This window comes from Notamacropus eugenii, chromosome 2 (assembly GCF_028372415.1).
Source record: "Notamacropus eugenii isolate mMacEug1 chromosome 2, mMacEug1.pri_v2, whole genome shotgun sequence".
NCBI classification, from domain to species: Eukaryota; Metazoa; Chordata; class Mammalia; order Diprotodontia; family Macropodidae; genus Notamacropus; species Notamacropus eugenii.
In genome coordinates, this window is record NC_092873.1 from 13,603,761 (window position 1) to 13,629,415 (window position 25,655).

The following is a 25,655-nucleotide window of genomic DNA, read 5'->3' on the forward strand; positions in this document are numbered from 1 at the left end:
AGGCTTCCTGACTCCAAGACTAGGCTCTCTCCACTGAGTCACTGCTACCCAGAAAGGGGGTGGCTGAGGGAAATCGCCGCGTCAAATGGACTCCAGAGGAAAGGGAGGGAAGGAACAGGTCAAGCAGATTCTGGAGGTTTGGAGGAATGGAGCATGTGACTAGGTAGGGAGGAAATGGAAAAACGGGTGGGGGCAGGGGAGAGCGGGGAGTCATCCCACAAGAATATGCAGTGTCAGCAGAGGATTTCCGGAAGGAGGGAAGCAAGGACGGCTGCTATCCACAGCAGATTCTGTGAATCGGCTCCCTGGGGTGTACCAGGGGAAAGGACGGGCCCAGCCATCCCTCTAGGGCAGGACCAGCCACCCAGCACCCAAGCAGTCTTCAGGGTGTCTGACTGGCCCCAAGCTGGAGGAGGCCCGCCCAGGGCAGGGGAAAAAGACTCAGCCAGAGACCCCGTCCCTGCTCCTCCTCCAGTGTCTGCCTTCCTCCCTCCCCCTTCCATGGGCCTCAGTTTCTTTCCCTGTAAGATGACCGGACATGGACAGTTCAGGGATACTATGGGGGCCAAGGAGAGGAGCCAGGGAAAGGGAGTGGGATCTAGTTCTGCTAAACCCCTGGCCAGGGAAGATAGGACTGACTCCTCCCCTTTTGGAATAGATGGCCCACAGAGACTCCACCAATGCCGTGACCAAGATGAAACTTTATTCTGGAAATCTGGCGTTGTTGTTCAATGGGGGAAGGGGGGAAAGGAAGGGTAGATTAAAGAAAAAACTAAAGAAATGAGAGGTTTTAGCAATGGGAGGACCCTAGAAAGTGTCAGGGGCCAGACACACCCAGGTCTCTTCTAGCAGGCCCAGAACCCTTCCAAGTAGGGGGACCCCTCAAAGATCAGGGAAAGATCATATGCTGTCCCCCAGTCCCTCAGTTGGTTAGTTAGTAGCAGAGAGAGGACAGGAGATCCTGTGCCAAGGGGGGACAGTAAGCAGTCACCACACCCCCAGCCCCCCTCCCTGAGTCCTGTCTGCTCTTAGAGCTCCTCTCAGACCATCCCCTCTGCAGGAGCCAGGGCCTGCTCAGTTCAGAGACTGGCCTGTTCATTCATTTATTCCTGAAGAGAGGCCCAGTCATCCCAAGATTACTGAGCCCCCCACAACAAAGGTAGGCTTTGAATTCTGAGCTGCTGAGACCTGACCTGGGACATCAGCCTTCCCACGTTAGTGGCCTGCAAAGGTCAGGGTGTCGTGGGAGGCTGGCCCAAGAGAGCAGGAGAATGAGGTCATGGGGCTGAACTCCTCATGGGGCAGCCCTGGGTTTCTCTGCTCCACTGCCTCAGATACATCCTTAACCCTTACCCCCACCCCCTGCTGCTTCCCAAAGGTCTGGGCTCCAGAGGTTGGGAGGGAGAGGTGGAGACCAATCCGGTCAAATTCATCTCTGAACCCAGACAGGCAAAGTCCATCTCCAACTAGTCTCAGAAAACCGATGCCACCCACGGGGGAAGGGAGGCTGAGCCCAGACCAGGAGCAGGCACTTAGTAGGAGCTTAACCAAGAGAAAGTCAGATCTACAGTTAGAAGGGCCTTGGAGATCCCTAGGTGCACCCTCTTCTGATTGACAAATGAGGAAACTAAGGTTCAGAGAGACCTTTCCAGGGTCATGCCGATAGGGAGCAGAAGAGCTAGGGTTCCAAGCCAGGTCGAGCGGCTCCACGCTCCACAAGCCAGTTAAGGAGAGGTGGGGCTCAGCCTCCAGGGTTTTCTTTATCAGAACTCACCCAACTCTAAAAAAAGCTAAATGCTCAGTAAACTAAAGCAAAAGTCAGACTTGGGTGGGTATAAATGGGCACTCAGTCCAGAGACAGAGGGCCTTAACCCTAACCTCCCCACCCAGCCCCACACTCCAGATCTGATTTTCCTCCATTTCCTATAAAATGAGTGAGTTAAGGTTCCTTTCCAGCTCAAATTGGTAAGATCCATTCACCCAGCACAGTGCCTGGCACATAGTAGGCATTTTAATCGCGGCTTGATAATCAACTGAATCACTGCATCTCTGACAGGGGGTCCCACAGAGGCTGCAGCACCATTGCTGCACAGTTCTGATTGCTAACAGTTTTTTATCTGTAGCCCTTACTTCCCCCCATTGGTCTGAGCTTGGGCCTCTGGGACCACACAGCATAAGTTACTCTAAGTGGCCCATGGCCGACCCTGCCCAGCCCACCTCTCAGCCCCAGCCTCTGACCCAGAGAAGGGCTCCTCCTGAAGCTTGGGCAAGGAGCTGGTATTTGTTCAACACGGGGCGGGGGGGCAGTTACTGGGGGTGGGCCAGATGTCTGGGTAGGGAGGGCCACCCCACCCCACCCTAGCTTTGGTCAGCATCTGGGGGTCAGTGGAGGCAGGGAGCAGGACTAGAATCCAGCCAGGCCCTGAGAGAACCACAGGCAGTTTATTCAGGAAAGGGCCTTGTTGGTTTCACTTCCTCAGGAAACTTGCTTGGGCCAGGGAAAAGTGCGGTCTTGTAGCTCTGCCTCCGCCTACCCTTCCCCATCCACTTTGTAAAGGACTCAGAAGTATTGTGTTCTGGTTGTCAGGCCTGTTGTTAAAAACTTAGAAAGCCAAACAAAAACCAGAGGGCTCCCAGGTCCTGACTTAGCCCTCCACAGAGGAGACTTATCAAAATCGATATTACACATCTTTGCCTCCAGCCGTAACTGGCCAGTGTCTCTGAGTGGGCCTATCCAGAGCAAGCCTTGGGACACCCTCTCCTGAGGTCCCAGTGCCCACTGCGTCACTGACCTGAAGTCACCGTGGCCCCCTGGCCTGGAGCTGCTGCCCTTACCAGCCCCAGTAACGAGAGAATCCCTCCCATCCCAGCGTCACAGATTGGAGGTCCTAGGCAGAGGCCATGGGACAAGTGGCAGCACACCAGACTACTGGGAAGGGAAAGGCTGCAGGACAAGGGCTGACTCGGCACCTTTGAGAAGCAAAAGATACAGAAGAACTGAATGGCAGCATCCAGGTGGGGAGGGAGTAAAGCAATCCAAGGTCCTGAGGAAGGAGCCACAGAAGACAGTGGCCGTAGAGGCAACACTTGAACCTAGAGTTCAGTGGTATGAGAGAAAGAACAGGGATGGGGATCCAAAAACCGCTTACAATGTGTTCTTCCTGGGCCTCAGTTTCCTCATCTGCAAAATGACCTCTGAGGTCACTTGCAGCTCTAAACCTTGTGCCTACAAACCCCACTTGGGAGCTCTAAGAGGGAGGACAGCAGGCCATCTGATCAAGGCGAGGCTCATTCCAACCCTGTCTCCAGCCAGCCCAGCCCACATCCATCAGCTGCACAGAGCCAGCGGTCTGCATGGACTGCCCTGGGGAGGGAGAGGTGATGAGATCAATCCCCCATTGATCTCTGCCTTTCCTGCCCACCAACATCACTTAGTGTCTGTGCACCCATCATGCAGGGATCGATGCCCTACTGTGCTCCTGGGGGGAGGGGCAGAGCCCCCTCTGCCCTACAAGCCTCCCACCTCCCACAGCAGGCATTGCCTTCTTATTCTGGGAACAAGCTTCATGGAACCCTTCCATGGCTGCTGGGGAGGGGGCTGTCCACAGACTCCCCCAAATGACTCCCCTTTCCTGACCACCACACCTCCCAACTAGAACTTGAGCCCTGAAAAGATCAAGAACATCTCACTTTTGTATTTGCGCGGGATAAAGCTCTATACATAGTAAGTCAGTCATTAATCAAATGGGTTCTTTAATTCATTCATTTTCATTCATTCATTCACTTCTCATATGCTAGATGACCCCTCTCGTTAGAGAACCTGGATTCAAATTCTGCCTTTATTACTTTGCACAAGTCTTACTTCCTGAGACTCACTCTTTTCATTTATGAAAAGGTAATGAATTGGCCTAAGTTTCCCGCAGTTCTGAGTCTTGTGATCTCTCAAGGCCATGTAGAACCTTATTCATCGGTGCTCAGTCACTGACTGGCACCTAGCACAAGGCCTAAGTTCAGTTTCCTCATCTGTAGAATGGGGCTAGCGACACTGGTATGCCCTCCTCCCTCCCAGAGTCATTATGAGAAGAGTGCTTTGTGAATCACTGGAGAGGAGGGAGCATTATGATAGCTGCTCACTTGATGAAATAGCCTCTCTCTGAACTTTGTGGATCATTGGTCTAAGGTCCATGTTAGAAAAACTCTCTCTCTCTCTCTCTCTCTGAGTTCACCTATCCCTTCCCTTTACTCTAGCAGCTCCTTATTTGTACTAATTCTTTAGCCCTATTTGTACAGCTGCTCACTCTAAAACTGATACCCTGAGGCAAAGTTTCTGTTACCCAGCCCTAGTTATGTCCCTGGCTCAGGGTCCATGAAGCTGTCCAGAAGGATGACCTGTAAGGTATTCCTTCAAGTCAGCCTTTCCAAACATTTCCCTAAGGTCCTCTAGGACAATGGGACATAGTCGTGGGATAGCTGGACTCCGTGTCTGAAAAATTGGGGTCATCATACTTACAGGTTCTCTAACCCTGGCCAAGTCACAAGACTTCTCCTGAGTCTCCCTGTGTTTACCTGCAAAATGGGAATAAAAGTTTGCACTCCCTGCAAGTATTGTGATGAGGAGGGTGTTTTGCCATCTGTGAAGGGCCATATGCCATCCTTATTGGTGGGCATCTCTGTCCAAGGTCAGGTTCTGCCTGTTTGTATTGGGAGAGGGGGACAGGATCAGAGCCTCTAGAGAGGGCAGGATATAGGCTATCTACTGGTCCAAAAGGGATTGATGTCTGCTGCTTAATAAGCTGCCCCAGCCTCAGGAAACCACAGGCATGGAGAGCAGCCTCAAAATCCAAGTCTGGCCCGTACTAATGGATTTGCCTGGGAGACACAGCTCCCATCCCCCACAGCACTGCCTGACAGACACTGGGCTCCCATAGGCTCCTGAGGAAAAGCTGCACACAGCCTCAGAGTCACAGAATTACAGAAAGTCAGAGCCAGGAGAGACCAACCTCTGAGCATGGAACACACAGACCGTCAGAGCTGAGGGGCTCCTAGAACATGGAATGTCAGAGCTGAGAGGACCCTTAGAACATGGAAGGTCAGGGCTAGGAGGGCCCTTAGAACATGGAAGGACAGACTGGGAAGGCCCTTAGAACATGGAAGGTCAGGGCTAGGAGTACCCTGAGAATATGGAAGGGCAGGCTGGGAAGGCCCTTAGAACATGGAAGGTCAGGGCTAGGAAGACTCTTAGAACACAGAAAGTCAAGGCTAGGAGAGGATTTAGAACATAGAAAGTCACAGCTAGGAAGGTCCTTAGAACCTGGGATGGATTTTAGAATCATTTAGAGGGGAAAACTGTGGCTCAAACCAGAGAGAAGACCAGTCTCAGAGGTGGGAGGTGGCAGAGCCCAGATCCATAGAGTTTTCCCATTCACTGATCCTGGCATTCTACCTGCTCCTGGGAGATGCCATCACAGCCCAAAGTGGTGGGAAAATAAGGATCCTCTTTGACCTTTCTACCAACCATGTGAGTTGGGACTGGACACAACAACCACTTAATAAATGCTTGTTGACTCAAACTGAATTGAACCCTCCCCCCATTGACGGGATGGGGGCAACAGGCATAAAGCGGCTCTGCCTAGGGCCATCTTAGGCCTGAGTGTCCTGACTCCAGATATTCTGTTCTTCCACTGAGAATCAATTCAGCAAACATTAAGCACCTACTCTATACTATGCATCATGGATATAAAATGAGTCTCTACCTTCAAGGAGCACGAGCAAGTGCTTCTTGGACACCTACTATGTGCCTGGTACTGTGCCAAATGCTACAGAGACAGCTCATTCAACAACATTTATCCAGCACCTACTATGTGCAAGGCACTTTGTCAGCTTATGATTGTTCTATGGGGGATGGGGGTGGGGAGATAAAACTTAGGAATCACAGAATTTCAGATGGGAAGAGATCTCTCAGAGGATCTCCAGGACACCCCAACTCCAAAGCAGGAATCCCCTTTGTACATCTCTGGGTGAGCTCCTCCATTAGAGTGTAAAGCCCTTGAAGGCAGGGATCATCTGCTTTGTGTTTGTACTGCCAAAGCTTACTTAGCCCAGTATCTGTGCACCTACTAAGTGCTTAATAAATGCTTTTTCAATCACCCATTCATTCATCTACCTTGTTCCTTCCCCCATTAGGATAGCAGGCTCCCAGATTGAGAGCAGACCTTAGAGGCAATCTAATTCAATCTCATTTTACAGATGAGGAAACTGAGACTCAATTTCTCCAGAAAGGAAAACTCATTTGCCCAAGATCACACAGCCCATCATCGACAGATATGTGACTAGAAAGAACAGTCATCCGGGCATTTACCATGTGTCAGGCATCAAGCTAAAGGCTAGAAAGTTTACAAAGAAAGTCAAAAACAGTCCCTGTCCTCAAGAAGAGGGACAACAGGCTAATTAATATGTATCTATAAGACACAGAAATGCAAACAGAAGATACTTTCAGAGGGAAAGCACCACCATCTTTTTTCTTGGAGGTGCACGTCTTCTGTTGAGCTTTAAGGGAAGCTAAAGTTGAGTGTGAGCCAACAAATTGGCTCTAGAAGTGAAGGAGGGAGACTAGCATAACACCCTGAGTGACTAGCAAGATGGCTGCGTTCTCAGTTGAAAGGGGGAGGTTAGGAAGTCGGGGAACTTTTTTGGGGAGGAGATCATGCATATGTTCTGTTTTGGACACCTTGAGTTTGAGATGCCCTGGGATATCCCAGTTCGAGATGTCTAAGAAAGCAGTTGGAGATGTGAGCTGCAGTTTGGGAGGGAGGTTGAGGAAGGATGTAGGAATTATCTCTGTGGAGATGATAATTCATGCTATGGGAGTTGCTGGGATCACCAAGTGTGAATAGACAGAGACAAAAGAAAGTTCAGAGGTACAGAGCCTTGGGGAGCACCCATGATTAGGGAACATGAGCCAAAGATCCAGCAACAAAGACTGAAGTTGAAAGGTCAGACAGGTATGAGGAGAACCAGGGGAGAACAGTGTTCCAAAACCCAAGAGAGGAGAGAGTATCAAAGGGAAAAAGATGATCTGGGTGACTTATCAGAGAGGATCTCTTCATTCATCCATTCAGCATTTACTAAGCACCAACATGCTTGATAATCCAAACTCTCCTTATTACCTACACCATCTTTGTCAAGTCCCTTCCCTTGTCTGGGGCCACAGTCTCTTCTGTGAAATGAGGACATTTTGACCTCTATGGTCCCCTCCAGCTCCGCTGGAATCGTAGGAGATGGCCAATGTCTGTGATTCCAGAGTCCAGGGCACATGACTGCCCACTCTCCCTATATCACATCCCAGATCACCATGGTGGGTTCACACCACCACCACTTTCTTCTCAAGGTAGGATGCTTCCTTTTCCCTCCATCACATATACCCACATATGCACACATACAAACACATACACGGCACACATCCAGAGCCAAGCCTCTGGCTTTCTCTCAGCCCAGTGAGGGACTACTCAGAACAGGACACCCCTCCACTGCCATTCTTGTGCCAAAGAATCTGCTAGCAAGAAGGGTTCATTCTGCCCACGTCCCTATCACTGGAAAACAAGGATAGGGATGCCACTTTTTAAAAATCTGCAGGGGGGACCACACCCCAACTCTGTTTGGCTTCCAATGCCCTTCCTAACATGGCCCCCATTGGTCTGTGAGTGCCTTAAAGGTGGGGTGGGGGTTTGTTTTGAGTTTTTTGCCCTCAGCTCTTAGAACAATGACTGGCACGTAGTAGGTGATTAATAAATGCTCTCAGTTACTCAGGCCCTCATTTGCTTCTTTCCTGTTCCACTGTAGGAGACTTGTGGTTGGTCTCCCCACCCTCTAGACTCTCCCCTCTCCAAACTCATCATCCACTTGGCCAAAATGTTATTTCCAAATCCACAGACTGACCACGTCATTCCCTGGCCCGAGAAGCTTCAAGGATGCCCAGCTAGCTCTGGGACAGAATACAAACCCTCCACAACCCAGCTCTAACCTCCTCCCCTTCCAGGTGGATGAACTACCTGACTCCCCACCAAGCATTCTATGCTCCAGTTGAACTGTCCATTTCCTGTTCCCCGGAGGAGTCTCTCCCATCTTTCCGCCTTTGCCCAGGCTGTCATTCATTCCCGAAAGGTTGTCCTTCCTCTTTCCTGTCCCTTAGAAAATCTGGCTCCTTTCAAGGCTCACCTCACTGCCACCTCCTACAAGAAGCCTTCCTGGACTCAGTTCTTAAGGCCCTGTCCACAAACATTGGGTTATCTTGTAAATATCATGTATCATCCTGTATGTCATTGAAACTGCCCACAGGTAAATTCCTGGCCAGCAGATACTATTCTCCCAAGGGTATTCACAGTTAACCACAATTCCATCAAGTACGTAGTAGGTACATAACAGGGCAACTAGGTGGCACAGTGCTCTGGGCCTGGAGTCAGAAAGACCTGAGTTCAAATGCAGCTTTATACACTTTCTAGCTGTGTGACCCTGGGCAAGTCACTTGAACCCTGTTTGCCTCAGTCTTCATCTGTACAATGAGCTGGAGGAGCAAACTATTCTAGTATCTCTGCCAAGAAAACCCCAAAAGGGGTCATGAAGAGTCAAACAGGACTGAACAACAAGTGCTTAGATTTTCCAACTGAGATCCCTCTAGTCCCTTAGCATCTGAATTTCCTTTTTCCATAGTCTCTGGATTCGGAGCCAGAAGGGACCTTACTTGAGGCCCAGAGAAATCGAGCAGCTTGCCCTGTTCACACCGCTACTAAGTGCCTGAGGTTAGATTCCAACTCAACCCAAGTCCAATACTCTACCCACACCATCACTGTGGTCTCTTCCTTTTCTCCTTCCCAGGACTGAGGGACTACAGCTTTATTTGGGGCATAGGATCCAAGTTTGAGGGTGAGAGGAAGGTGGGTCTCTGCTCAGGGCCAAAGAGGGCCAACCCTCAAGTGTCCCATGGCTCCATTTTTATTTGGGGACATTCTCTTACCCTCTACCTGCTACAAAGCTGGATTTCTGAAGGCTAGCCTCTCCCAGGTTGAAGCTGAAATCAAGATGTGTGTCTGTGTATAGGGGTGGGGGGTGCATAATGAGGGGGTCTCGAAGTCCAGGTGAGTAAATTGCCTCCCTCTGACCTTCTCTGGACTCTTCTCATCCCTCCTCTGCTGCTCTCGAAGGAAAGCACAGATAATGGAGGAAGTGGGGTTCCCAGGAGAGGAGTGGGGAGAGGCTCCTCCAGACTGCCTGGCTCCATTCTGGAGCGGCCCCTGGAGCGTTTACAGAGGCAGGGCCAATTTTGAACACAGAGCAAGGACCACCTCACATCCAACGTGCCCTGGCTGTAAAATCAGCTTACTCAGGGAGTACTGAGAGCCAGTACAGAGCCCATATCTCCACCTGGACACACACACACACACACACACACACACACACACACACACACACCTCTCCACACAAGTACCTAGACTAGAGTCATGACTTGCTTCCAGCTGCCTTGCCTGGGGATCTACTCCATTCTAAGGGAGGTTGTTCTAAGAAACAGACTCCTCCCAGGCAGCTCCGATGATCTAAGGCTTTTCCCAGCTCTGACATACAAGGTTCCCAGAACTGTCTCAACTTTGACTGCCTCCGTTCTGTGTTTTGAGGTCCCCCCCCAGCTCTGACTTTCTATGTTCTAAATTTCTTCCCAGACCTGGGACAACAGAGGCAGAATGAAGTAAGTAGAACCACAGAACATATTATACAATAATACGATAACAACATTATTAAAAAGAAAATAAAACAACTTTGAAAGAGCCACAAGTCCAGAGGTGATGGACTCAAAGACGGAGACACCATTTTTTTGGACACGGCCAACATCTGAATTCGTTTTGCTCAACTGGCCATGTTTTCACAAGGACTCTGTTCATTTTTCTTTTTCTGTTCAGGTGAGGCAAAGAGGTGAAGGCAAACAGGTGCCTCTCCCAGTCCTTTCCCATTTCTGTGCCTTTCCTCTGAGATTACCTCCAATTTATCCTCTGTCTTTCTGGATGGATATATCATTGTTTGCACGCCCTTGGACTGTTTCTGCTCTTGGGACTGGGAGCTCCTTGAAACCAGGGACTGTTTTTGCCTTTTTTTGTTTCCCCAGTTCTTAACACAGTGCCTGGCACACACAGTATACTGGTGCCTAATAAACGCTTATTCAAAAATAAAATTAATTTAAAAAATAAAATCCTTCCCACACCCGTGACGTTCCATGTTCTAAGGTTCCTTCCAGCTTTAACATTTCATGGTCTGTGTTCTAAAGTCCCTCCCATCCCTAACATTCTGTGTCCTAAGATCCCTCCGGGTTCTGACTTCTGTTCTTTGATTTTTCTATGATTCTTCTCCTTCCTGTACCACTGTCATTTCCTTGGATCCTCATTCTTGAGGAATATTCAGTATCTGAATGGGGAAGAGGTAGAGGAGCATGGAGGACAGAACATGAAGGGACACAAAGTCAGCCTCACTTACTGGGTGACCTGGGCAAGTCATGGAATTATTTCAGAAGCCTCAGTTTACTCATCTGTGGAATGAGCTTGTTACAAGAATCAAATGCTAACCTTTAAGTGGGAAGGGAAGGATGTAGAAAGAGCATTTATCTAACTCCTACTGTGTGCCAAGAGGGACAGCTAGGCGGTGCAGTGGATAGAGCACCAGTGTAGGAGTCAGGAGGACCCGAGTTCAAATCTCACCTCAGACACTTGACATTCACTAGCTGTGTGACCTTGGGCAAGTTCACTTAACCCCAATTGCCTCATCCTGGGTCATCTCCAGTCATCCTTATGAATATCTGGTTACTGGATCCAGATGGCCCAGGAGGAGAAGTGAGGCTGGTGAACTTACACAGCCCTTCCTCACTCAAAAAAAACAAAGTCAAGTGCAAGTCAAGTCATCATTTCTCTGAAGGCGTGGTCTTCTTCGACAACGAAGGACGAACACACATACTGTATGCCAGGCAGTTTATAAGCCTTATCTCCTTTGATCCTCCCAACAACCCTGAGAGGCCGGTGCTATGATGACCCTCATTTTACAGCTGAGGAAACCGAGTCAAACAGCAGTTAAGCGACTTGCCCAGGGTCATACAATTTGTGTCTGAGGTCATATTTGAACTCAGGTCTTCCTGACCCCAGGCCCAGCCCTCCGTTCACTGTACCACCAATTACTTCTACATAAACTAAGACGTTTATTGTCATCTGAGGAGAGGAAGCAAGGCACAGTCACTGGACAGCTGGGCCAGGAGCTGAGAAAACCTGGGCTGAAATCCCACCCCTGACACATACTCTCTGACCTTCTTAGTTCTAGTGATTGCCTTCTTTTAATTGTTATCCTGCAGATAGCTCGTTTTGGGATATTTTTGTTTGCATGTGGTCGTCCCCAGTAGACTGGAAAAGTCCTTGAGGGCAGAGATTGTCTTTGGCCTCTTTTTGTATCACCAATGCCTAATAAATATTTAATGAATTGAATTGGGTTTAAAATGGAATTATATGGTCCTTGAAGATCCCTTAAACTTTCAGGACCAGGGGCACTGGCAGCTAGGTTGCAGAGCAGTGCTCCTTTGCACTGGGAGAGGGACTTGTCTCACTGAGAGATTTGGAGGCTGAAATGACAGGTCCAGATTTTAAAAGCAGATGGTTATCTGCTCCTCTTCCCCTTTCGCACAACCTCCTTCTTCGTCCTTTTTTCCCCTCCTCTTCCTACACATTCCATTACCTGGTATCCAGGTGTCCTGTCCCTAGGTGAGCTCCCAAATGATGGGGAGGGCCACCAAAGATCTGGTCCCTAAGGCCTTCTTCCCTCTCTCCCAGCACCATCAGTTGCTCCTCATCTGTCTGGCTCACTGAATCTGAACTTTTGAAGACCTGGAAGGGATGACCTCTGGACACAGCCCAGCAGAGCAAAAAAGGACCTTGGAATCATGGGTCTTTAGGAATCATCTGGCTTAATCTTTTCACTTTACCAGGCAGGCAATGAAGGCTCAAAAAGGGGTGGGGGGGATGACTAGTTCAGGGTCACAAAATGACAACCAGCAAAGCTGAAGTCCTTTGACCTTTTCATGTTAATCTCACACTTGTCAAAAGCTGGCATTGAAATGTGGGAACATGAAAAATTCCAGTTTCTGACTTTCCCTCACTCTCAGCAACTCTGTCCTTCTGGCCACTGGAGAAGGGGAAGGGGGGTCAGGGAGAGGTGGAGGTGAAAGGACTAGTAGGGTCAGGAAACTAGGCAGGGAAAGTTAGCAAGACCCCTAAGGAAAGGGGCACCAACCGGGGTGTGTAGGTGCCAGCATCATCGAGGGAGCCCCAGGAGACAGAGTTCCTGACTTTCCTGGAGGGTCCCAGAAATCTCATTAGGACTTTCTTAAGCAACGTACTTTCCTTTTCTGTGCCTCTGTTTCCCCATCTGTAAAACTACTAGATGAGCCCTAAAAGTTCCTTCCAGCTCCGACATTCTGAGTTCTGTGATCCTCCTTCCTCCTCCCCATCACCAACTGGGTCCCACCAATCTACACTCGAAGGGGAAAGGGAAAAAGGGGAAGGGGGTAGAGGAAGGTCGGGAAGGGAGACGGGACAAGAGGGGGTCGGGGAGAGAAGACCGAGAGATAAGGGAGAGACGGAGCGAGACGGAGAGACAGAGAGAGGAGAAAAGGGCAGCGGGGAGGGAGAGAGTGCACCAAGCGCCCACACAAAGGAAAGTTAGCAATCGGCCAAAGGGTCCAGGGAGGAAATTGATTCCAGACCTACCCTTTCCACATGCTGGCTCCACTCCCCCCTCTGCTCCCGGCTCCTGGGCTGCAGCCACCGCCGGCCCGGCGCGGACCGAGGGTCGCGGGTGCTCAGTGCCCCCGGCGGCGCCGCCGCATCCCTGCCCACCGCGGTCCCCGCCCCTTGGGCACCGGGGATGCGCTGCCCTGCGGGCGTCCCGGGGCCGCACCAACCGCAGCCGGGACTCCGCGGCCACGACGCTGCCCCTGGCCCTGGCCCTGGTCCTGCCCCAGCCGCTGACACTGCCCCTGCCGCTGCCGCCGACACCGCCGCCGCGGGAGCCCCAGCCCCGCTGCCCGCAGCCCCGCTCGCCTGCGCTGCTGCGCTCGGCTCGGCTCTCCCGCGGCTGTAGCGGCGGTGACTTGGGGAGGGTCACGTGACCTCGGGGCGGGCGCGGGGTGGGGGTGGCCAGGGAGGGAGGGGGAGCCTCCGATTGCAGGACACACGTGCCCTGGCCCCCGCCTCCCACCCCAGCCCAGCCCAGGCATGCGGAGGACGGTCCAGGACTGGCACAGCCCAGGCATCTTTCTCCAGCGGGGCTGCCTGCTGGTCGCCTGCCCAGGGAGGTTGCGGGAAACGAGCCGCAATCCCGCCTGGGCGTCTCGCTCCCCGCTCCGGCATCCCCACCCCCTGCTTCATGCCTCCCGGGCCAGGCGGCCCCCACCCTGGCCAGCTCCTCTAGTGCATCCCGCTCAGGACATTCAGGGCAGAATCACCCCCCGCCCCCTTCCCCAGCCCCCTCAAACACAAAAAGACAAAAAACCCAGCGTCTCCCACAAGTCTTTCTCTGAGCCAAAGTGTTTGGGCTCATCTACGAGAATATCACGGAAAGTCAGAGCTGGGAGAGACCTTGGAACAGCCACTGACCGAGCTGGAAGGGAGAGACTTGAGCGAGGGATAAACCAGAATCACTTCTCTAGAGATGGCAGGGGCTCTCCTCCCAACCCCCTCACTTTACAGAGGAACAAACCGATCCTCGGAGAGCTAGGGACTTGGCCAAGGTCACAGCTAGCGGCAGAACCGAGATTAGACACATTCCGCCTGGTAGCCCAGCGCTGCCTCACAAAACGCTGTCTGTCTGCCTGTCTGTCTGTCTCTCCAGCTGCAAGTCTCAACTTCCTAAAGCGTGATGTTCTTAAGATCTCTTGCTCAAGACTCTACAGTAACTCCCCAGTGCTGTAGAGAATCTAGCCTCTCATCCTGCTATTCAAAACTCTTCCTCCTTCCATAACCACTTTCCCTGTCCAGCCTGATATCCTTTTCAAAGCCCAGAGCAGGCACTTATTTGTGCCTTCTCTGAACAGATTTAAAGTGCCCTTCCTATGTGGGGGGAAAGGAATAAGAATTTATGTAGCACCTACTATGTGCTATCTAGACACTGCGCTTTACAAATAGTATCTCATTGGACCCTCACACTATTATTAGTGACACAGCATTTCAGAGTTGTGTGGAATGAGACCCCAGATGCATTGAATAGGAATCACCTTCTACAACATCTCCAGCAGATGTTCCACCAACCTGTGCTTGAAGACCTCCAGGGAGGGGGAGCTCAACACCTCCTGAGAAGGTACCCTCCATGCTGGGACAGCTCTCATTTATAAAAACCTTTTCTTTTCATGGCGTCTAAATCTGTCTGCAGATTTTTCCCATGGCTCCCAGTTCTATTCTCTGGAGTCCAACCAGAATAAAGCTAATCCCCTTCCAAGGAACATCCCTTCAAATATTTAAAGACATCAGCCCCCATTGACTTCACTTGCCTTTTCCTGGCTAAACATCCCAGCTCCTTCAAACGATCCTTCCATGGCATAATTTTGAGTACCCACCCCAACAGTTTGGTCATCCCCCCAAACCTCTGACCTTCATTGTAACACACAGGATTTGACATGCTACCAGTAAATCCATGCTATGAAAAGCTATATAAATTTCATGAAGGTAGTACTATAATTCTGTGCCATCAGAAATGATGGGTAGTTTAAGAGGGGAAGGGAAGTAAAGGGAACAGACCTTCGTTTCATGTCTACTGTGTGCCAGGAACCAAACTGAAGCACCTTTTGAGCTTTCACAACAACCCTGGGAGGTAGGTGCTGTTATTATTTCCATCTTACATTTGAGGAAACTGAGGCAAAGAGATGCGAAGCAACTTGAGTGGCATGGGAACTCTTGAACGAACTGGTACCAAGTGAAAGAAGCAGTCAGTCACAGTGAATACAGCCATGCAAAAGGGGGGAAAATAACAGTAACCAAAGAATTAAAAAGGAATGCTGAGAAATTATAAAGACCAAGACTGGCTCTAACAAAGAGAGATGAAGAGATAATTCCCTCTTTCTTTAGAGAGGTGGGGGACCACAGGTGTGGAACACTGCATATAATTCTAGACCCTTTGGATTGGGTAGTTCAGAGGTGAGCAACCTGCAACTTTGAGGCCACACGTGGCCTTCTAGATCCTCAAGTGCGGCCTTTTGACTGAGTTAAAGTTTTACAGAACAAATTCTTCTTTTATATCCTTCTTCAGATGTTCCAGGTAATCTAGTTGTGCTTGCGAGAAATTCATAGTACCATCTGAGGTTTCAGATGGAAGTACAGTCTCACCTCTGACCTCTTTGGTGTTTGTGTTTTGGTCCTTATCCCCATAGAAAGATTCTATGGTTTTTTCACTTTTCGTCTGCTTTTTCCGAATCATGATTTGGCTGAGTGTTGTAGCTTTTGGTTCTTTCAGTCAGAAGGTACAGATCTTTTTTCACAAATTCTTTTATGAAGGGGATTTGTTCTGTGAAGTTTGGATTCAGTCAAAGGACTGAACTTGAGGATCTAGAGGGCCACATGTGGCCTCAAGGATGCAGGTTCCCCACCCCGGGGGTACTTAGCTTGGCCAAACTTTTTTTCCTTCTTTTTAATTATTTACTATAAAGGATGGCTTTCTGGGAGAGGGTAGGAGGAGAGATGCAGCAGGAAGTGCAGGCGATGTAAAAATAAAAGATATCAATAAAATAATTTGGAATCACTGGTATGCTTTTAAAAACATATCTAAAATGTCCATACCATTTAATTCGGAGATCCCACTGCTATACTGCGTATACCCCAGTGAGGTCAAAAATGAAAAGTCCCATATATATCAAAATACTTATAGTAGCACTTCTTGTAACACTAAAAAACTGAGGGGGGAAAAGGAGATATCCTATGATTATGGCAGGGAAGGGAAAGGGAAGCGAACATTGGCATTTAGTTTGGAAGCACCTACTAGGTGCAGGGCACCATGCTTAGGGTGGCTTCACATTTGAGATTTTACCGATAGTAATAAGAATTTCAGTAGTAGCCAGCATTTATATGATGCTTAAAGCTTTTGCAAATATTAACTACAGTTATCCCTTCAACATCACAACTTTTCCCATTGAGGTTTTCATCTATCACAGGAAATTTGGGGCAGGGGAGGGGAGGGTCATGTTAAGACCAGCAGACAACAGAGAAACAAATTTAGAAATTCGGAAATGCATAAAATATATGTATAGTATTATATACAATCTACATTTTATTGTTTGATACCATAAATATAATTTTTTTAGAAGCTAAAATGAGTAAAAATTTAAAGTTTACAGTAGGAACATGAAAGCCAGCAGACAACACGCAAAAGTTAGAATTGTTACTTACCATTGATCTACATATAGCCTATGACCAAATACTTAATCCAAATTTTACAATAAGGTGCACCCCATATAAAGGAAAAAGAAAAAATTCAGACTTCTCTGGTACAAAAGGAGAAGCCAAAAAAAAATTGACTTGGATTTTCTGGATCCACTAACCTCCATGATGTGGAAGGGATAACTGCAGTTTTTAATATGGTAAAATAATAGAATGTTATTGCTCCCTGGGAAATGACTATGAGTACAGAAGAGTATGAGAATACGAACTTATACAAAGTAAACAGAATCGCAAATACCAGTCTCCACCATGACGACAACAAGGTAAATGGAAATAGTAGTAGCAACAAACAATTGAAGCTGAATGCTGGAAAATGACAATGGCCAAGCTTGGCCTCCCAAAGAGAGATGGAGAAGGTGGATCCACCTCTTTGTAGAGTCGTGGGACTAAGAGGACGGAGTATGGCCTATAATGTCAGATATTTGAATGCGCTGGTTTATTTTCCTCCCTCTCCTTAATTTTTTGTTAGATAGGATGGTTCTCTAGGAGAGGGATACTGATGAATGAAGGGAATGCAAAAATACAATAAATACTGTGGGCTGGGAGGGGAAGGAAAACATTTCAGGTGGGGCTCTGTTGAGAACAGAGCAGACTCGAATGTCAGTGCGGGAAGCTTGCCCTTTTCAATTCAATAAACATTTAACGATGCCTACTGTGTGTGCCAGGGATGGGGGCTACGAAGGCCAAATGAAACTGTCCTTGTCCTCAAGAATTCGAGGTGGGAGTGAGGGTGGTGACCACTGGGACCCAAGTGAATAAGTATAATTTCAAAAGAGAGGGTGTGCTAATAATGTGGGGAGTAGAGGCAGCCCCTGAGCTGGACTTTGAAAGAAGCCCAGGTTTCTAAGAGGGGGAGATAAAAGCTCCCTCTAGACCCGGAGAGCCCTGGCTTCATGGATGTCAATTTGGCAGCTCCAAGGGGAGGGGAGGAAGAGGAAAGGTAGGATTCCAGGCGTACAGCTCAGACCTGTGAAAAGACTAAAAAGTCTTTCACAAAGGGGACTACTAGATGGGACCAAGGTTGAGCCGAGGGACTCCTACAAAAAACCCCAGACCAGCTGGCTGCTCCGCTAACCAGCTTTCCTTCTAGATGTGGTGATAGGACAAAAGGAAGGAAACAGAGTGCCAGTCACTGGCCACCATCCTCATTCCCCATCCTCTTCCCTTGTCTGAGTTAACTCTCCTTTAAAATGATGAGAGGCTCTAGACATGGCATCTGGGATCTGGCCTCAAGCCCCAGGTTACTTACTAGCTGAGTGACCTTGGGTGAGTCAGGTAATCTCTTTAAGCCTAAGCTTCCACATCTGCAAGGTGGAGATAAAGACATTGGGACTGCCCAGCTCACAGCTGGAATGCACCTTGTGAGCTGTAAAGTGTTATAAAAATATAAGCTGACATCAGGAACATCCACTGACCCTTTGGGACTGACTTGACCATTCTGAACCTTTGTGGTGGATGGCAAAGGACCCAGCTGAGGACTTTCTCTCCTATCCTCTCTGTGGTTTATTCATTCAACAAACATTCCTGAGCGAACAGATCTCTAAGCACAAATACAAGCAAGTAGCTAGAATGCGGACTATTTCTTAGCAGACAAGTACGTTAAAGAGGTAAAGTCAGAACCCATCTCTGTAGGAGGTCTGAGAGAAAAAATTATTCCCAATCAGGGAGCCATCAGGGAGGGCTTCCTGGAGGAGACATCTCTGGGTCTGACTGACTGATGAGCAGGAATTTGACAGGAAAAGAGGAGGGATTGTGGGATTATCGATTTAGTGTTTGAAGGGAAGGTTTTCTAGTCCTGCCCCTTCATTTTTACAGTTGAGGAAATGAAGTCCCAGAGGAGTTGTGATTTAGCCAAAGTCACCAGTCAGAATTTAGTCTAAAAACCAGGGCTTTCCATGGCACCACACTGCCTCAGGGCCACAGCACAGCGTGAGAAAGGCCCCAGAGGCAGGAGGGCATGTCAGGGGCCTGAGAATGGTCCAGTTTGGCTAGAATTGGAATGCATAGAGAGCTCATCAGTCTTGTCAGAAAAAACCAAAACCAAACCTAGAAGACTTCCTCCCCCTTCCTCATCTTCCTCCCTTCTATCCTCTCCTTCCTCAGTTCTTAACTCTCTCTCCACCAAAAGCCGCTCCTCTTACCAGCATGCTTGCCTTTCTCTCCTATGGGGGCCCCAGCTAAAATTGCCATTTCCACAGGAAGCCTTTCCCGGATCATCCTTCACCTAAAGGCCTTCCTTCTGCCAGTTCCTATTTGCTCTGTTTGTCCATAGTTGCTTGTATACTGTCTCCCACAGTAGGGCAGGGATTCCTCGAAGGCAGGGATGATCCTTTGCCTTTCTCTGTAACCCCAGCAGTTAATACAGGGCCTGACTGACATGTCCATCCCCCACATGTTTACCTTTCCATCTGGCAAGGGTCTTCCAGGGTGGTATTCAGCTTTGGTGAAGGGACAAGGGAGACTTCCAAAGCCTCTGTCACCCCTTGGTCCAGCTTTGGAACGTAGTGTACTGTGCCAGTGCTCACAGCAAAGAGCAGTGGGCATGTTCCAGGGGCAGCAGCCCTGGCTGGGCAACGGTGGCAGTCCTTCTGGAACTCCATGGTGAGGAGAAGGTAGGCTTTGCTCGCAAAACTCCCTAAAAGTCCTGCTCCAAAACCCAGCTCAGCCACTAGATGGGTCCCAGGGGAGTCCTGAGTCAGACAAAACAGAACTGAACACATCTGTCTGTCTCATCTCCCTTGGGACCAGAGCCTCTAACCTTTGCTATCTCCAGGTAGCAGCTTGTGGAGGGGAGGCGTCTCCTTGGGTTAAGCCTTTATCTCTTTAAAACCAATAATAATTAACTCCCAGAGTCCATGAGTTCTAGGCATAATATTGTCTGGAGGAAGACATTGGAAAGAGAGAAAGGGAGGGGGACAGTGCTGGAGTCCCCATCAAAAGAGAGGTGGGCACTCTGCCAATCACCACTATCTGACAGCTCTCTCAAAGAGCTGCTAAGAGACATTCCTTGCGTAAGTGGATTTCCCTAGGAAGGAGACTCTTCTAAACTGGCCCCAGAAAACCAGTTGACAATATTTGTCTCTGGCGCTCTACCATCCAAGAGTCTTCTTGATCCCAATTCAACTGAAATCAACAAACACCTACTATGTGACAGGCCCTGGGAATGCACAAAAACAAAAATTAAATAGCCCTGCATTTAAGAAGTTTACATTCTACGAGGGCACAGACTCTTAATCTTGGCTTTGTGAAGTTTTTTGTTTTTTAAATATTTTTATAAATATATTTCAATATCAATATTGTGTAGTCATGTGTGACACTTTTTTTTAATAACAATTTGCTCATCTTAAGCTTAGGAGGCAATAAAATCACTACCTCCCCCCAAGGTGCATTTATTTACTTCCTGACTTTAGGAAGCACATTTTAAACAAATAGTTATGAGTTCAGTCACAATAGCTCTGAGCCCCCAGTTAGGAAAATTCCTAACACTTGGGCAGAGGCTGGGCTTTCTTCCTAACCTAACGTTTATATCTTTCTCTGGTTAACCCCTGGTTTCTTTGTGGGTGAGGTAAAATTCAAACATTTGGGTAAAGAAGAAACATGTTATATAACAGTGTCTGTGTACAGGCAGGCATTGGGAGGAGCTGTTTGGGAAAGCGTTGATCTTTCCTTGGGACGTCTCTCAGCCTGCAACCATGGTCCTCCTTTCTGAGATACCTGTAGAACCAATGACTCCTAGATAGCTTCCTTCTCTTTGCTTCTCCCTTTGACTCAGAATCTTTTTCTCTCCAATTTTGAGATAGCTTCTCTCTTTTACATAAATTACTAGGGAGTGGCTTTAATGGATTTAGAGAGGCCTTGTTCTATTCTGTTCTGATTATTTGATTCAATAAAATATTGTTCTCACATAGTCAAGGAACGAAAATGGGGAGAGTTTCAAATCCACCCTTACCAATGCATTTCATAAACTTCATTCTGAGAAGGGTTCCAGTGCACAAAAGAGTTTAAGAACCCCTGGCCTAAGATGTAATCTGTTCACAGAGAAGTAAAAACAGGATCAAGACAAAGCCAGTATACAATTATTCACTAGCAACTAGGGAATCTGGAAGGACCACTTAAAGGAAGGAGCACTGGAGCTGAGCCTTGAGGGACTCCAAGGGCTTTTAAATGTGTGAATGAGGAGGAAGAGCACAGCAGGTGTGAGGGCCAGCCCTGTGCAAAGGCATAGAGGTTAAGAGATGGATAGTTTGGATAGGAAGGATAATTTGGTAAAAACATGGAACATGTTGGTGTATGTGGGGAGGAGGGCGAGATGAGTTGGTACTGGGCTTTAAGGGTCAGAGCATGATTCTATGCTGGATCAGTGGGCTGGGCTGTGCCATGCAGGATGCTAAAGAAATAAGACCCTCTCCCACCAAGAAGACAAGATTTTATAATGTTTAGGAAACAGTAGCAGATTATGTGAGAGACTTCAGGAAATACTGACCTCCAGTGCTGGACTTGGAGTCAGGAAGTGTTAGTTCGAACCTTGTCTTTGACACTTGCCTTTAACTGGGTGACCCAATGAGCCTCAGGAAGCTTTTTACTAACTCAAGTTAAAGATGTTGCCAATCTGGGCTTCCTGCACTGATGAACTCAGAGGTCCTTGGCCAGCTTTTTTGATGGGTGAGAGCCAAGGAGGAGTACAGGCAGGAGGCAGAAAGCAGCAGCAAGTAGAGGGTATGGAGTCATTACTGGACTCTACTACCACTTACTGAATGACCTTGACTCATTTGATAACCTCAGTTTCCATATCTGCAAAATCGGGGCATTGAACTAGACAGTTGCTAAGGTTCCTCCCAGCATGGAGTGATCACTATGGCTTGAAGCAGTCTGGGAAGGCTTCATGGAGGATTCTGATTTGGAGAACAGGTAAGTAGGTTTTAGGTATAAGAGACCCTTCATGATGATCCCACCTTACCAGAGTGTGGTTTCTCACTTCCAACAGTTCAAACTTTTCTGTCTAATATTTTAGATCTTACATGCCTTCCAAGGTGACAGCAAATTTGAGGGACCATTCAACTCACCACTCAAAAGTAACTTAAGAGACCTGCCTTGTGATAGATAACCATCCTTCCCTGATTTCCCCCTCCTTCCCATTAGACCTAGCTCTTTCCCATTTAAAAAAAATCATAAGTTATAACATTCTTTTTTCTAAAATTTTGAGTTCCGAATTCTCTCCCTCTCTCTAGCCCTTCTTCCACCCACTGAGAGGGTAAGCAATATATAACCAATTATATGTGTGAAATCACACGAAATATATTTCCATATTAGCTGCATCACCAAAGCAGCTAGAAAAAATAAAGAGAGAAACTTCTATTTCAATTTGTACTCAGAGTTCCTCAATTTTCTCTGAAGGGTGATAGGCCCTGCCATCACGAGTTCATTGGAATTGCCTTGGTCTTGTTCAGAGCAGCTATGTCTTTCACATTTGCTCATCATTACATTATTATTATGTATGACGTTACTATGTACAATGATCTGGTTCTGTTCACTTCGCTTTCCAGGCTTTTCTGAGAACATCCTGCTCATCATATCTTATAACACAATTATTTACCACTACTTGTTCAGCCATTCCCCAATTGATGGGCATATCTCCTCCATTTTTAATTCTTTGCCACCACCAAAAGAGCTGCTATCAATATTTTTGTACAAATAGCCATCAGACCTACTTTCTAACCATTCCATTCCCCATATAGAATTTCTGAGTTGGGAGGGACTCTCAGGATCATCTAGTTCCCATCTTGTTGCTTTACAAAAATTCCTTTCATTGCTTAAACCTCTTCGGGCCTCAGTACCCTCATCTGTAAAAAGGAGGAACTCTGAGGACTGACGTTTGAACGTGCTCCTCATTCATTTTCTGATAGAGAGGAGATGAAATCAAAATAAAGAGTGAATGGTGTATATCCTTGGGCATGACCAATGTGAGAATTTATTTTGCTTCACTTTGCTGATTTGTTATAAAAGGTTATGAAGACTTGTATGAACTGATGCAGAGGGAAATGAGCAGAACCAGAGGCACCATTTATACGATATTGTATAGATGACCAGACAAAGCTCTAGTTGATTTGATGACCCATCACAGTTTCAAAGGACTCCTGATGAAACATGCCATCCACCTCCAGAGAGCTCACTGATGGTCTCACAGAGCAGATTGAATCAGGTTTTTTTTTTTCTCTTTCTGTTTCTTGTCTTTTTCCCCCAACATGGTTAATGTGGAAATTTGTTTCACATGATTATTTACATTTCTAATAGGTTGTCTTTTTCTTGCCTTCTCAGTGGGTGGGGGAGAAATTGGGGGAGAGGGGGATAATTTGAAGCTGAAAATAAAATAAAATGGAATTTTTAAAAATTTCTATACAAAAAAAAAAGAATGGCCATAACTTTAACCTTCCCCCTGCCCCCTTATCCTGGATGCTACTTGAATATCTCCATAAGGAGGCTATAAAACTCTTTGTGAGCAGGAATGATTTAATTTTTCTCTTTTATCCCTACTGAGTGGCAATAGTAGGTGCTTAGTAAATGTTTGTCCAGCCTTGAATCCTTGGGGCTGGGGCAGGAGGAGGAGGATGGTCACTCTGCTTGGATTAAACATCTTCTTCCCCTTTGCTCAAAGACAGCCAAACTCAGGGGAAAGTCTGGTTGAATGGGAGGATAGGAGGAGGAAGAGAATCTTCTTTCCTGCAGCTGGGCCAGCTCAGTAAATTTCCCAGCGAGCTCCTATCTCTCCCTTCCTGTCTTCTCTTGATGGTTAACCTCACTACTAAATCTCTAGTGCGTCATCACCTTCCCTGATGGTCAACATTTAGTCCCACCTGGAAACATTTAACCAAGAGCAGGATGTGCTAGGTGTGCAAGGGAGAGGGGACTGACAGTCCCTCAGAATGATCAATAGGAGGCATGCAGGGAGAAAGGGGACTTCTAGGTCTGCTGGGCAGCCCACAGGCTAGAGGATTTTATAGAAGCCTTTCATTCCTCGTTGCCCTCCCCCTGCCTCAGGGGAAACTCTACAGGACAAACATGTTGCTTTGTGAGCTTTTATGACCTGTGTGGGTCTGATTTGGATTGTCCTCCCTTCCTTTATGTGACCACAACCAAAAAATCAGTCTCAGTTGGATGTTAGAATCAGAGAACATCGGAGCTAGCCTTAGAAAACAAAGCGTAGAATGTCAGACTAAAATCAGCAGGACTTCAGGACGCTGAGTACTGAAGATAGAGACGGAAGGAGCCTGGGAAATGCCAGAGCTTGGAGCTGCCCTGGAACACAGGCTGGCCAAGGGAGAAGGGGCCTGAGAACACAAGACATCAGAACTAGGTGGGACTAGTCTAAGGTCTACACCAAAGAGTGTTGGGGCTACAAGGGACCCAAGAACAGTAACATAAGAGGAAAGAGGAGACAGAACACTTTATGAGCAGCCTTGGAGAGGATCTAGCCCAATCCCCTTGATTTAGAGATGAGTAAACTGAGGCCCAGAGAGGAACCCAAAGTCACCCCACAATTTGGTGGTGGTGCTAGGATTGGAACCCAGATCCCCTACCTCCCAGCCCAGGGCTTTCACCCTTGTGCCCAGATGCTCCTGGCAATCTCTCCTCACTACTTACCCAACAATCTCAGTCACGAGGCGACAGTTCATGAGGCCTCCAGCTTGGCTTGCCTGCAGAAATGGCTGGTGGCTTGGCCCTCTGCCCTGGCCATGAGCAGGGGACAGTGGCTGCCTGAGCTGGGGCACCTGTCCAGAATCAGAAAGGACTTTGGGTGCAGACATCTCTGGGAGAGTGGAGAAGGAATGAAGGGCTAAGCTCATCCTGAGCCAACCATGCAATGCCATCTCGGGGGACAGATCAGAGGTGGGGGAGAGCTCTGCAGCCAGGGACCTCCCCGCCCTGGCCTCTCCTGGGAAATGTATTTCCCTGGAAATGGAAAGAAACCAAAGGCCTCTGAAATTCCGGCCCTGGCCACCCCCTCCCAGCAGCCAGCTGTGTGGAATGTTTGAACAACTGCATGGAATGTTTTTCAGTAAGAATTCTCCCAGGGGTTTCCGGGATCTGGGAGCTCAGATTTCAAAAAGGAGGCTGGCTGGAGTACCATTGCTAGGGAGGACTCTGGGACTGAGGGGAAAAGTGCTGAGGACCATAGAGGGTGTGAGCTGAGCCCCAGCAGCCCCAGGCCCAGAGCTCTCACTCCTGGGGGGTGGGTAAGGACAAGGAAACATGCTGCAGGTCTGATGATGTGGCCAGGCCCAAAGACTGTCAACCTGGGAGCTGGTCTAGGGAGAGGGAAGGGGCAGGGGCCCTCCTGTGGCCTTAGAAGCCCAGCTGGACCAGAGTGAAGCTTTTCTAGACTTTTATTGCTGGATCTTTGGACTAGATTTGGCTGTCAGTGTGGCCCAGGCCTCACTGAATAACTAATCAGTTGAGTTTGCGGGGGACGGGGGCCTGTAGGAATGTCTAGTTGTAATCCCTCAGCTTGTGCTAAGCAGGATGACCGTCCCAAGGTGGCTACATCAAAAAGGTATGGGTTGAAAGGGTCAGTGCCTCCAAGTGAGGCAAGATGACCTGGAAAACCACTGGCCCGAGGAGCCAGGACACCTGGGTCCTCGTCCCGGCCCCCTTCCTAAGGAACAGTGTGATTGACCAGTCCCTTCTCTGCACCTCCTGTCTCTACTCAGTTTCATTGGTACCTCTCCCAGTGGTTTATTTTAAACCAGCATCAGAGCTAGAATCACTCTGTCCTATATTCACAGAGCCTGAGCCCAATGCGGATGTGCACCAGGGTGCTTACATGAGGAGGGGGCCTCCAGCTGGGCAATGTCATCAGAGAAAAGCAGGCCCCAGTAATCACACCACTTCAAGTACAATCCATAGAGAGTTCAGAAAAAAAAAGGCCACTCCCAACCCACCCTGGTTTCCCATGGACACCAAAATGTTCAGAGCAAGACCTTTGGGGGAACAAAATCAAGTGGCTGCCCATCGACTTGGAGCTAGCTGAATAAATTGGAGTTCCTGAATGCCCTGTTAGAAATGACAAACAGGAAGAACTCAGAAGATCACAGGAAAACATGAGTGGAGTCAGACAGTCCAGACAGAAGCAAAACCAAGAGAGTGACCAACGTGACA

At 48.3% G+C, this 25,655-nt stretch overlaps 1 protein-coding gene across 12 annotated transcripts in view; it reads right to left on the reverse strand.

The window, feature by feature from the left end:
* The window catches only part of RAB3IL1 (RAB3A interacting protein like 1), a 57,889-nt gene that overhangs the window by 24,845 nt on the left and 7,389 nt on the right, over nt 1-25,655 (reverse strand). For 7 of the 12 annotated variants that reach the window (XM_072638870.1, XM_072638864.1, XM_072638863.1 and 4 more), the window contains exon 2: nt 24,141-24,449. The exons of 2 other annotated variants lie outside the window; for them this stretch is intronic. In XM_072638870.1, coding sequence (XP_072494971.1) covers nt 24,141-24,449 — 309 coding nt within the window. Of the gene's footprint in view, nt 1-12,785; nt 13,115-24,140; nt 24,450-25,655 lie in introns of those variants that run through there. 3 more of the 12 variants (XM_072638866.1, XM_072638865.1, XM_072638868.1) reach the window with 3 other exon arrangements.